The sequence below is a fragment of the Biomphalaria glabrata genome, chromosome 8 (genome assembly GCF_947242115.1).
Source record: "Biomphalaria glabrata chromosome 8, xgBioGlab47.1, whole genome shotgun sequence".
NCBI classification, from domain to species: domain Eukaryota; kingdom Metazoa; phylum Mollusca; class Gastropoda; family Planorbidae; genus Biomphalaria; species Biomphalaria glabrata.
Window position 1 is genome coordinate 39,562,267 of NC_074718.1, and position 14,025 is coordinate 39,576,291.

The 14,025-nt window shown below is 33.1% G+C and overlaps 1 protein-coding gene across 4 annotated transcripts; it reads right to left on the bottom strand.

The window, feature by feature from the left end:
• Positions 1-377: 377 nt before the first annotated feature.
• On the bottom strand, positions 378-10,819 carry LOC106076145 (MIT domain-containing protein 1-like). Of its 4 annotated transcripts, none has more exons than XM_056039413.1 (8): positions 10,670-10,802; positions 8,371-8,453; positions 7,716-7,880; positions 6,554-6,661; positions 5,077-5,213; positions 4,420-4,503; positions 3,087-3,190; positions 378-2,862 (listed from the first exon to the last, which is right to left on the bottom strand). In XM_056039413.1, exons 3-8 carry the CDS (start codon positions 7,867-7,869, stop codon positions 2,703-2,705), a joined length of 747 nt encoding a protein of 248 aa, XP_055895388.1. In that variant the 5' UTR covers positions 7,870-7,880; positions 8,371-8,453; positions 10,670-10,802; the 3' UTR covers positions 378-2,702. The 4 variants fall into 4 exon arrangements, with proteins under 4 accessions (XP_055895388.1, XP_055895390.1, XP_055895387.1 ...); XM_056039415.1 differs by having other exon boundaries at positions 8,279-8,453; XM_056039412.1 differs by lacking the exon at positions 8,371-8,453 and having other exon boundaries at positions 10,670-10,819.
• Between the last annotated feature and the right edge of the window lie 3,206 nt (positions 10,820-14,025).

Sequence of the window (14,025 nt, forward strand, 5' to 3'; positions counted from 1 at the left end):
GATGTAGACGAAAACAAATTTCCATAGCTTATTTTTGAATCCTTTGATGTTAAGCTGCTAAACTCTGTGAATTATAGCACATACAATCAAGATAATTTGACAAAATAATACAAGGGATTTTGTATTACCCACAGCCATTACAAATCAGTTATACTCAAACATGTAAACAATACATTCAAAACAAAACTGTGTAATCACTTGTGGCTTAACTGCCTTTTAAATCTTGTTTTTAAAATATGCATACAAAGCTTAGTTTTTAAATAAGTGCATTTTTGGAGACCATAAGTAGCTGTTGCACTTAGGACCCCACATTTTATCACATTTCTCCCTTTTTATGTATAAATTAGTTAAAACTCTTGAATAAAGCTTGAAAACGTCTTTTAAACAAAATGAGCTTTAATTGACAAATATCTACAGCTTTCAATTTTACATGAGGATGTAGAAAACATGAAATAAGATGCTGAATGATTTCAACAAAATACAACTCACTCCAAAACTACAATCACTACAAGCCATTCTGTCACATGTCTCCCTATTTATGTATTTGTCTGCATCAATCCTATTCAAAGATTACATCAGCCAATACAAAACACTAGCACATGCTCCATGGTAAACAGAAATGTGAAGCTAAGTGGTGAAACAATGAATGATCCATTCATATTACATATATAAAGGAAGCACTAGGGACCAATTTTTTAATGAGAAAAAGTGGTGAATTAAATATAGTCCAATAAGCGATAGTACTGACCAGAGCATGAACTAAGGACTCTCCATTTTTTACAACTCCACCTAGTAGCATTACAGTGCCAAGCGAACAAGCCATTAAACCATCTAGATCTGCTATAAAAGATCTTTTTGATCAGTGGCATTTGCAAGCATGTACTTGCCACCATCCTGAAATACCCACCTCTACTAACAATCCAAACAGAGCTGACACACAAATAGCCATTAGGCATATATTAGACTAACAATGGCTCTATTATAACTGTACATCTATCAATATGACTAGTCATATGTGGGTAGCAATTAAGTGGAAAATAAATACAAATATGACGCTAAATGCTATTTAATTCACTAAATTCTCTCATTAAAAATTTGGTCCCTTATATATGTAATAGGTATACATAACATGGTTGAAACAAATGTTTTATTTTAAGAACAAAAAAAAGGTTTACTTTCAGAAGATTCTTCTTCTTCTACACAGCTTTTTGGTGTCAGCTCTTTTGCAGACTGTGCCAATGAAAATAGTGTGCTGTTTTCTTCAGTTGTTCAACACTGCAGTACAGGGTGTTGGTTATGTTGGGCTGTAGTGGTAGTAGGGTCTGCCTAAGGTGGATTAGAAAGGGGCATTCAAAGAGGATATGGTTTACGGTTTCATAAGGGTGGGCGCAGTGTCTACAAAGGGGGAGTTGTGTGGAATTTATTTTATTGAGATGGTAATTTAAACACAGGTGTGTGTCCTGTCCTTAGTTGGAAGATTGTAGATTTCTCTTTGCAGGGGAAGAAGTTAATACTGTCCAGTTTGTTTGGCACATTCATTTCTTTGTACATGGCTCTGCCTGTGTTTCCTGTTGCCCATTGGTTGAGCCACTCAGAAGATTATAAGTAGCAGTTGTACCTACTTTAAACATGAAACAAGTGACAAAGATTTCCAACAGGGCTTTTAGTTATTACAATCTAAATTTGACAGACGACAATAAAACAATAGTTACTTTTACCTACAGGGGTAGGGAGCTAAAAAAATATATAAATGAAATTTGAGAATTTCGCCATTTGTGAAAAAAACATTGGCAAGATTGATTTTTTTAATTTTTAAAACAAGTAAAACAAAAAAAAAACAAGTGCCTTAACATGATAAGAGTCTTGATAATTAAACATTAAAAGTAAAGGTTGATCAATATAGTAATACAATTTTATATTTGATTATTTTTTTTAAACAAAGAAATTACTTACATGTACACATTTAACTTGTAAGCAAACATTCCCAATTTTGAATTGGCTTGTGCGAGTTTTTTTGGTTTATTTAACATTTAAGTAAATTTTGGTTTTTATTTTTATATTTTACAAGGATTTATTTGTTTCAACTTAAATATTTTGTTAAGAAACAAATGATTTATTTATTTAAAAAAAAAAATATTGTAATTACTTCCCTTGTTTCAGAATCCTTTTATTCCTTATCTTCTTATCTTATATAATACAGACGTTACTTCAAAAAAGAAGATGATTACGTCCTACGCGTCATGCATTTAGTCATGCATATTAACCAATGACTGGCTAGCTCAGGCAACCCATTCCATGCTCTAATAGCACAATACATTAAATTGGGCCCCACAATTTATAAGTCCAGCCCAGAGATCAATCATAGAGAATACAACAAGAGACATAAAATAGACTTTATGGAAGATAACTGCAAGGGTTTTCCTTCACATATTCAATTGCAAAGATGATGTGAATATACTATGGCACAACCATGAAATATTATGTTCAAAAGCATTAAATAATAAAACTTTAAAAAGGTCACATAATTATTAAATATCCTACTACATACTCGAAAATACATTTAATTTTTACATTACAGCAGGCAGATAGCACTTTTCCCATTGTAAAGTATATCTTCACGAGCACAGGCAAATGTGTTTCAAAAATCTCTTAAATATTTGAGTGGTAAGAAGAAAGTTTTTCTGAAAGGAGATCTCTTTAAGTTAGCTTGTTAAATCTCTGGTCAAGTTTTTATGTGTTATTGTAACTGTAGTATCATGACAGCGCCTGAGCTCAAGATTATAATACTCTTGTGATGAAATGTCACAATTATGAAAAATATCCAGTCCTCTTCCCAGACCAATGACTATCCCTGTACTAAGCCTAAGAAAAGAAATTTAAAAAATGACAATATTAGTTAAAGGTGGTTAAAGGCTAAAAATATGCTTATTAAATTAAAAAAAAAAAAAACACAACAATATTAAATGTGTATTTTAGATAGATACAGTAAAGAGGAATATGGAAGTATTAAAAACTTAACTTATTTATTGTATTACCAATAAAGCAAATAAATCATAGCAAGCATTAGTTATAAATACATCACAAACCTGATTTCCCTGTCATGTAAAGTTGGGTAATGCTTAATGATCAGCTCTATCTTGTTCCTATCAAGTGATTTCTTAATTTTCTCAAAGCTTTCTTTCTGAGAATTCTAAACATAATAATGAAACAAAAAAAAGTTCAGATGCAGCAATTTTATTTATTTAAAGTTGTTTTTTTTACTTTAGCTATCTCTTAGTCTGTTGGACCATTGGGGATTTGTAAGATGCAAGACATGCAAGATTTGTCAAACGTCTTTCTCTATTTCTCTCTGTCATTTGCCTTAGTTTGAACCTCTTTTAATGGCAGGCCTGTCCATTCTTTTATGTTGTCTTCCCATCGCTTTCTCTGTCTGCCTCTTCTTCTTTTTTCTGGTAAGGAAGGTTTTTGTGAGCACTGAAGACCTTGTAATATGGCTGTGCAATTCGGGCCAGTAGTTCAGGTTTCACCTAGGATCCTTCTGTGGCATCTCAATTCCATTGCTAGGATCCTCCTCTCTAGCTCTACAGTCAGCATCCATCACAAGCATATAAGAATGTGGCTATCTTCCTCTCTTGCTCTGCAGTCAGCATCCATCACAAGCATATAAGAATGTGGCTATGACCAGGGAGCGCATCAGTCTGATTTTGGTGCCGAGGGATACACACCAAGTCTTTCCATATTAATTTAAGTTTTGAAAGTGCTGCTGTTGGCTATGCAATTCGGGCCAGTAGTTCAGGTTTCACTCCCTCATCTGAGACAATACTCCAAGGTATTTGAAAATAGTAACTATTTATTTCCTAATTTGTATTGACTTCTTACCAATTTTCTTTATCTAATTGTTTTTCCTTATCACCTGCATAAAATGTCCCATATATCAATGTAATTTTAAATAATTTTACATCAGAACTATTTTTCTTTTTTGCTCACTTAATTCTCTGCTAAAAATGTTAATGTACTCAGTGATGGATTGCCTAACTTTTAACTACTAATATATTAATAATAAACGTTAAAATACAAGAAAAGTAATAATTTTTTCCCCACACTGAAAAAGGTGCCAGTATGCTGTACCAGTGCGTACCATCAGAAAAAAAAAGCCCTGTATATATATATATCAATAAAGTATTATAAAGTATTTCTAGCAATAAAAATATATAATCAAATTGATAGATATTGATAAGCTTTTCTTTTTTTTTAAAAAAGGATTTTTAAAAATTTTTCTTGTTAACATAACTTTTTTTGGCTAAAATGCAATGCTGATCAAATGTAGACCAACAAACTATTAATTGCCAAACTACTGAATTTATAAAGTATTCTACTTAGCATAAAGGTTTTAGAATGATTAAACTACACTATTCTTACTTTCGACTTTGTATTGACTATTATAGTTTTCACTGGAATCTTCTTCCCAACAATTAAGTCACAGAGCATCTTGAAATTGTTGATCTTAAAAAAAACATACACATAAGAAAAAATAATTTTTATTAAGTTAAAAAAATAAAGGAAATAAAGGAAAATAAGTTAGCAAAAAAAAAAAAAAACTCTTTAGAAGACAAAAGCCCAAATAAAATTTAAAAAAAATGAAAATTACTATATAATTTAAAACATAATGAACGTTTAGCTCAGCCTTTCTGGACTTTTTTTTTCTACCAAGAAATCAATTAAATGATATCATTGGAGAATGAATAGGAAAATCCCAATGGTCCACTTCATCATGGAAAGGAGAAAGGGCAATCAATAATGATACAACTGACTTAAACCCTAACAAACGAGTCTGAAATAAAGAAGGGACACATTAAAACTTAACTTGTCAAATAGGCAGATCAGTATTCTTGTTATTTTTTTGTGTGCTCTAAAAATACATCTCTTCGAAACACTTTCGTAGCAACATCCAGTTAGAGTTGGCTTCTTTAAATCATAACAATTATATGGTAGAAAAATGTCTTAAATAATCAAGCTTCACTTTGTTTCTAAATTTTACTGAAGGGTTATATTAATATTTACTCCACAAAGTCTTACTTGGAAATCAGTCAACAGATATGGATCATCCACCTCTATAGATGTGACATGCTGATTTAGATAATGGCCAAATAATTTATCATAGGAATGTCCAGTAGAGTTTTCTTCAATTTTTATTTTGGTGACCTTTTTGGCATCTGTGAATATAATTTAAATATAAAATGTTCAGTGATTTAAGATAGTGTTCTCCATTATGAAATAAACAAAAATTAATAATAATACAGCCACATAATCAACCAATCAATAATTTTTTTAAATGATATTTATCTCACTAATCAATCAACCCCCATGAGGAAAGTGATAAAAGAGCAAACTAGTATTGTTGACAGATTCAACTCATTAGAGGAAAACCATTCTAAACTGATGCTGAAAAATGAACTCAGGCCTCTAAAAGTAAATGTGGGAAGCGTGGTCAAGAGGCCAAGTGCGTTTGAACTTGGCTTGGCTACCTAGAAGGGGGCTCGAGGTTCGACACCTGACTCAGGCAGAGTTGTGTTTACTGAGTGCCTAAAGGCAGCACGGAAAACCAACTCCTAGATACCCCCTCCCCCCCCACTGGTCCACAAATGATTGGACCAAAAGCACTCTGAGCATGCTATAAGCATGAAAGTAGCGCTATATAAATGCTATAATAAAAAAAAATGTTATAGAAGATGGCTTGGACACTAGAGGAAGAAATATATTAGGTTTATCATGCTAAGCTCCTCAAACTCCTAATTTAGAAAAACAGTTTGGTACACACTGTTGGGTATGTATCATTAGCCGAAATTTTCCTTTAGTGAACTGTACATGAAGTACACACACAAGGTCATCAGACGATAATTTTTCTAACTGAGAGAAACAAAGCAACCTTTTTTTTTTTTTTTTTACATAAATCAAGGGATCAAGTAAATTGCAGATACAACAGCATGTTGAGATAAAAAAAATATTTGAAAATTAATTTCTTTTTTTTGTAATGGGAATTTATGATAAATTTGTAATTAATATTAAAAAAATTTTAAAAAGTTTACTAATACATTTTCTCACTACAATTTCTAAACCTATGTGAGAATAGTGAAACAGGTCTGCGCTAAATTCTATGAAGCTGAGAATATATGATAAATTTGTAATTAATATTACAAAAATTTTAAAAAGTTTACTAATACATTTTCTCACTACAATTTCTAAACCTATGTGAGAATAGTGAAACAGGTTTGTGCTAAATTCTATGAAGCTGAATTCTTCAAATTATCTTCTCTTTTGAAGAAAGGTCTGTAACTTACATGAAAACACATATTATTTTAGTATAATCTTTTTTCTGATTTAATGGTGCCAATTACACACATTTCGACAAATATTGTAAACAAAATTCTGATTCACATCTTCATTTGTAACTAAGCTAAAACATAAAAGTTGTTGCATATCAATTCTTAAACCTGTGATAAACTGTGTATTATTTTCCATTAAAAAAAAAAGTTGCCAGATAATTTTAAATCACCTTCTTTCTCTTGACTCAAAAAGTTTTTTCTGTCTTGTGCTCCTGGTCTGTCTAAATGTTCCTGCAGCTGCTGTCTATATTCAGGTTGTTTGCATTTCTCAGATATAGCTGCAGCAGTTGAAAAATGAAGAGCTTATTCATTTAAGTTTGGAATTCACATATATATATTTTTTTCCCTAGACCTGGTATTTACTCAAATTTGAAATAAAATTATCCTCCCGTAAAATGAGGACTGTTGTGTCTTTACAAATACATATCGTAGATATCCCTATAATTCTTAAATTTTCTTGTTACCTGTAGTTAAAATGTAACTTTGCTAAGCTTTGTTGATATAAAAATATACATGTAAAACAAAGGCAAGCAAATTAATAAATGAGGATATTTATTGACCCAATAAAAAATAAAAGAAGAATACATATAAAGGTCTGACTTTGATGCATAGTTCCATTACTAGTCAGCTATTTGGGCAAAACTTCGTAAACACCCCAAAATATTGCAAATTTCGTCTCATCTAGAAGAGTGCACAAGATAGTGTGCACCTTCTGCACTATATGGTGGCAGTTTGCAGGGCAGAATCATAACATTCCCCCCACCCCTTATTAAATTTGCTTTATCACATTGTTCGTTTGACCGCAGCCATTTTGGCGAGGTGGTCGTTTAGGCGCAGGCGACGTTTTGGCGTGAAATGTTTTGATCACAATATGTTGGCCAATCTAATATAAACAAAAAGATGAATGCACAAACACTCATAAAGGTCTGTCTTCAACCCAAAGTTCCATTATTTGTCACTTTCCATACTTGAGTGGAACTTAGTTAACACTCCAAAATAATGCTTCTCTGTCCTTTCCAGAATATCTTATCTTATATAATACAGACGCTACTTCAAAAAAGAAGATGATTACGTCCTACGCGTCATGCATTCAGTCATGCATATTAACCAATGACTTAAATTCTGCCAAATAGCAGACAAGATAGTGCACACATTCTGTACTATGTTGATGACAGTGTGCAGGACAGAATTATAACAATATACACATTTTAATTTCCGTTTAAAAAGAAATATGATATATAGTCCTAAATATGCAAACATTAACATGGCCGTCAGTGACATAATATATAAATATGACTTATCTATACATAAGATAAATGTATCATATCCCACCTTTATGTGCTTCAACTAAAAGCTTGGTACCCTCTTGATAGAAACATGTTGCTTCATCATATTTTCCATTCAAATCAAGTTCTACAGCTCCTTTCAATAAGTTTATTGCTGAAACATCTATTTCCCCAACACTTGCACTACCACTATCTGCCATACCTTAATTATCTGTAATTAAAATGTAATCATTAGACTAAAGATGAAAACTATTTTAGTACCGGTACTGTTAAAATTATAGATAGTCCATCTTACATGTTCATCTTGTTCTCCAAAGTTCTCTCCCTCTACAAATCCTTAACTCTTTCTCTCCTAACTGACGATACCAATGTTGATTTGAACCCATTAAATTGAATTAATTTTTGGTTTTATAAACTTTAATTTGTGTTATATAAAAAGAGCATGCATTCTTCTATAATTATATACCTAATATAACATTTCCTGATTACATACAAAAAAGTTATTGAAGTTCAGTCATAACAGGGTAGTGAAACATAAATGAGCAAAACGAAGGATTCCATCCGAACGTGGAAAATAATTACGGAGAGAAAGAGTTAATCCTAACCCACCATTCCATCTCAAGTTGATCTTAACGAATGAATTTCTCTTTTTAGGTGATCATGAATTGTTCTTCTTTTTACAAAACGTATTATCAACTCACTCTGTCTGGTAAAAGGTTTGTACTTGTTATTTCTCCCACACCCCATCTCGGATCAAGCTGTAATTTTTAATTATTTCTTTTACCTAACAACACAAGAATCAATAAAAAAATTAACCAATTAGTTAATTAACTATTGGTAATTAATTATTACGTTTGATATCTCAAACAAGGGAAAGAAATTGTACTTCAATGAATTAGTGTTAAACAGTGACTTAAACTCTGCTAAGTCATTGGTTTTCCTGGCTGATTCAGGAAACCCATTCCATCCTCTAATGGCACTAGGGAAGAAGAAGCATATACCTTGGAATGAGAAATGTGTCTCTAGATGTATCTTTGTGTCTTTTTGAGTATTCTAGGATTTTATTAGACTGGATTTTGTTTTTCTATTTGTAAATTATGGTTCAGTGTTTTATGTATCATAATTGTTGCTAGATCTAGTTTACTTTTTAAAATCTTCTGACCTGAAGTGTCTCAGTAGAGATAAGGTCTTTAAATTAGAGTAGTTTAATTAATATTCAACTATTATTAGTATTACATAAATTTACAGTCATCTTCTATTTTGAAGTAGCAAATAACATCATCTGTAACTTGTATTCATTCCTTCTTTTCTAGTGCTATTAAAGTTGCCTGAGTCAGCCAGGAAAACCAATAACTTTGATTTACATGCATGACTAGATTGATCTATTCTAGGAACACATGTGGGACGTAAAAAATAATCTTCTATTTTGAAGTAAGGTAAGGTCTGTATTTCATCTATAGGATGAGATGTTACAAGCCAATAGTTAAGTCGAATTAGTCTATTAGATGCTAATACTCTATTAATTATTCTTTAAGAGAACAAGACAAGACTAAGAGTGATGTAAGACTAGCCAAGAGTGTCAAGATAGCAGACTCAGATTAAATAAAAATGATTAATTTCAAAATACTAAAACAGACTCAAAAGACTGATAAGAGAATCCAAATTAGTTTAATGGACCTCATTCACCAATTGTAAACAAACAACATTTAGTTATGTGACTTAAGTCTCTAGATCAGTATATGCTACACCAGTGATGCCCAACCCAATTCGACCTGCGGGTGTTTTTAATTCTGACACCCATGTCACAGGCCACACCAACGAAAAGGTACAAAAACCAAATGAAATTAATTTGAAATTTCTTAATTAGAAATGCATAGTGATAAATGGGAAATTGAAAGTTTATCTTTTCGTACGCGTCGTAGAATGGCTTTATTTCTCTACAGTACTTAAAATGTGAGCAACATTGTAGCTAACTTTATCATCGACTCATTTTTTCGGTGTCTCATTAGTCCTCCAATTTCTATAATAGGCGTAGTTTAACAATCTTTTATTCGCAGTTCAAACCAAGAATGTCATCTTATTTTTTCATCAAGCCGTTTATATGTTGTTGTTGATTTTTTTTAAACAGCCATAATTTCTTTATAAAAAAACAATATATGCTGGCATGTTATCATTTTCCACAGAAAAGTATTTGTTCACTTTTCCTGGTAGATTCTACATTGAGAGTCCCATTTCATAAATGCACAAATGATAAAGGGCATGGTACCAATCAATCAGAGAAAAAAATAAGAATGCTAACTTTGTTAAAAATACATATTTCAACCTGTTTTTTTTTTTTTTGGGGGGGGGGGGGGAGATTTTCTACACTTTGTGTCAACATTTCAGCAGGCCTGCAATAGAACCACATCGCAGCTGGATCTGGACCACAGGCCAGATCTGGCGGGCTCTATTTTGGGCATCACTGTGCTATACTCTGCTATACTATAGACTAAATCTATATTACTAATATTAGAATAATTAGATTTACACAATCTACATCATATATGATTTTATGTTTATGATCTAGAATAGATGATACTATAATATATAGTAACTATATAATATTATAGATCTAGATCTATATTTAAAATATATTATATTTATTATGAATATTATCTTCTATAGATCTATAGATTCTAGATCTATAGTCAGACTATCACTATAATTAGTAAATTATAGTAAGCTATAGGCTGTACTAGGTCTAGATCAATCATTATCAATTCAATATGATTCAATATCATCAGTAATCATCATGACAATCATGTCATTCATTGTCATTGCCATTGCCCAGGCCATTGTCAGCTGCGATTGTGATCAGAATAATTATATTTATTATAATCTTAAATCAGACGATCGTCTAGTATCTAATCAATTTCTAATCTATATAAATATAGGGTATAATATAGAATAAGCCTAGATACTTTAATAATATAGATCTTTCTGTATAATCTAACTATTAACCTATTATTAGACGATACTAGATTTCTAGATACTAGAGTCTAGAACTACAATCTAGAGTCTAGAGCTAGATTAGATCTGTTGAATTCTCTATTCTAATCTAAATCTTGATTCTAAATCTACATCCCACAACAAACTAATAATATTATCTTTATCTAGATCAGTGCTGTAAATGATCTCCATAAGATGATTCTTTTTTCCACCTAGATATCTAGATTCTAATTTTACATTTTAATTTTATATTATTTAATGATTTAATCTAAATCATAGATTATATTTATTTTATAGAGTAATGATCTAATATTAGATTCTATAATGATTTCGGGTTTTACTGACAAATCTGATTCTAGAAGCTGCATTCATGAAATATTCTTATTTGCGGGAGTTTAGTTTTGTTACGTATTCTGAACTCAGTTATAAGCAATGTTACAATTAGTGACCCGATTTTGCGCCTTTTGTTTGTTGATATTTTCTTTCACCGCATTAAGCCGGTACGCTGTGCAATAGTATTTACTAAAACGTATCGACGGTCCAGATTAAGCTCATGACCTGGGATATCCTTACTGTAATTGTTATGTTATTACAGATAATTAAATTACCTCTAGACAATTAGATGACAATAATAGGCTAATAAGCTTGTTTTCGAGTCCGAAAATCAATGAGGAATGCAGTATTTCCCGTGGATACGCAGCTCCAGCTGTGACCTACATATTTTGCCAAATTATTTAACAGAGAATTAATGTTGATATAAGCAGACATTTTATTACGTCGCATCCTTTCAAGTAGGCCTTCCATTCATCCCAGTGGCACTACAGCCCACGGAAGGCCCTGGTCGGCTCTGGTACATCATTCCATTCTGATTTTTCTAGGGCTTTACGTCTCCATGCCCGACTCTTAGCTGTTGTAGATCTGACACTACATCATCAAGCCACTCTGCTCGTGGTCTGCCTTTTGGGACGCCTGCCATTTGTTTTTTGTCTGTGAACAATCTTTACTCATTTGTTCTCTGGCATTCTTTCGAGGTGACCTGCCCAACGTAATATGTCCTTTTTTTTTTTTTATTTCCATTGCTATGGAGGGGTTTTCATATAGCCGGTAAATTTCCTTGGTAGATGCGAGTCCTCCATCCGGTTTTCTCATGTATGAGACCTTACATTTTTCTGGGGATTTTTCTTTCCCAAATATTTAGCAGATTTTCTGTTGTTTTGTCAGCATTCAGATTCCACTTGCATACACAACTACTGGTCTTATGATTGATTTGTATATAGTTTTCTTTTTCTCAGATATAAATTTGCTTTATGTGTTGTGTGATATAGAAAGCTTTGTTGCCTGCCGCTAGTCGTTCCTTTACTTTTGTCAATAGGTCATTCAAGTAGGCCTACTTTCCACAAAAAAAATCCACAACAAATAATGACGTAATATTAACATCGGCACATTCTTTCTTTTAGAGTTATTATCACATCCTTAATGTTCCCTTTCAAGTTCTAAAGACAGAAAGCTACTTGGGACTTTAACAACTCGACCACTTATGGTTGTCTTGACTGGCATAAGTGCTCTAGGCGTAGGTCTACAACTCTTTGTTTCGCCAGTTCTAACAGTTTGTTGTTCTGCGTCTTCATCTGTATCTTAGTACCCAGAGATGTCTTCCTCGAAACTCTTTCGTCGATTTCGTCTGTCGGCTTTTCCAACATTTGTGGGTGACTGCTTTCTGCCATGTTTCTCCTTTACGAACTCTCACATTTCAGAGAATTCTTTAGGAAATCTTGCAAGAGCATTGTATTTCACTTTACTTATCTGGTACCGATGGTTTCAACAGTTTTAGGATCCGTTGGGATCGAAGCACGAAGTTTTGGCGCGACCGTTTGGCCGCAGCCGTTTTGGCGAGGTGGTCGTTTAGGCGCGAAATTTTTTGATCACATTATGTTCATTGTATTATTAAAACATAAATGATACATACCCACTGGCGGATCCAGGGGGAAGGGGCGGTAGGGGCGATCGCCCCCCCCCCCACTCGGCCGACCCCCCCCCCCCCGAAGGGGGGGGGGGCGGACGAACTTTAGTATAGGATTCACACAATTTGTATACGAATTTATTACTTATGTTAAAAATATATACTAATTATTTATATTTCAACCTATTTTTAGATTATTTCGCCCCCCCCTCAAGTATGTTGGCCGATTTGGTGGGGTCGGGAGGGGGCGATGGTATCAATCCCGCCCCCCCCTTAACTTTCGAGTGGGGGGGGCGGTCCAATTTATTGGTAGAAATCACAGCCTGCTAACAAAATCAATTAAATATCTATATCCTTGTAACTTGTTATTGATATTTTAACCGATCTTTATATTATGTCGTTCCCTGTTTGCCGATTGGTGGGGGGAGGGGACGAATACCTCTTCTGCCCTTCCCACCTAAACCCTTTGAGTGGGGGGGGGGCGGTCCGTTTTTATTGAGAAATCATAGTTTGTGAACAAAATTAGTTGAATTAATATATAAATTTTATATTATGTCGCTCCCTTTCTGGTATTTTGGCCGATTCGGTTGGGTGAGGGGGGGGGGGCGATTGCATGTACTGCCCTCCCCACTCTAGCCCTCTGAGTGCTGGGGGGGGGGCGGTCCTATTTTTGTGGAGAATCATAGTTTCTGAATAAAATTAGTTGAATATCTATATAATATAAACTACGTATTGATATGTGACCCATTGTAAATATGTCGTACCACACTCTAATCTCAAATTGTATCATTAGAAAATTTAAATGAAAAAGGGTTGTACCAGGTGGGAGGGGCGATACATGCAATCGCATTTCCCCCATCGGACAAATCAATACTTTTTCTTTTTGTATTATAGTTAAGAAATTACAAAATTAAAAAAAATCTGTCACTAATATAATTTATATATACTATAAATTAAATTCTTATATCGAGTCGCCCCATACCTATTCTTTAATGCCAAATGCAATCTTTAGCAGAAATTAGTAAAGGAGCGAGGATTAATCGTTTTCACTCTACCGCCATTCCCATTTCCAGACAGAGTTTTTGTAATTTCACATGAAGTTATCATAAGTATTTTAAGAAAGACTTTGCATTGGAAAAGTTAGAATTCAAACGAAATTTTTCAGTATAAGAGTCATGATTAATATGAGTTCTAAACTCAAATAACGTTTACATAGTCGCCTTTTCCCAACCTTTACTCAATCTGATATTTTTCTAGCTAAATAAATTTGGGACTATAACTCACAATCTATGCTAGAGTTTTCGTGAATACTATTTATCGAATGTTTTTTTTCGGCGGCGATCCTCAAAGCAAAAATCTAAATACGTGCGGTATCCTATCTTTTCAAGGAACAAATCGGTTTTATTTG

Bases quoted from the DNA above. Each gene is read 5' to 3' on its own strand.
- LOC106076145 (XM_056039412.1), bottom strand. From the start codon at position 7,869: ATGGCAGATAGTGGTAGTGCAAGTGTTGGGGAAATAGATGTTTCAGCA. The intron at 5,214-6,553 runs GTGATTTAAAAT...TTATATTCACAG, and splicing joins TTTGAGTCAAGAGAAAGAAG to ATGCCAAAAAGGTCACCAAA. The intron at 2,863-3,086 runs GTTTGTGATGTA...TTCTTTTCTTAG, and splicing joins TTACATGACAGGGAAATCAG to GCTTAGTACAGGGATAGTCA.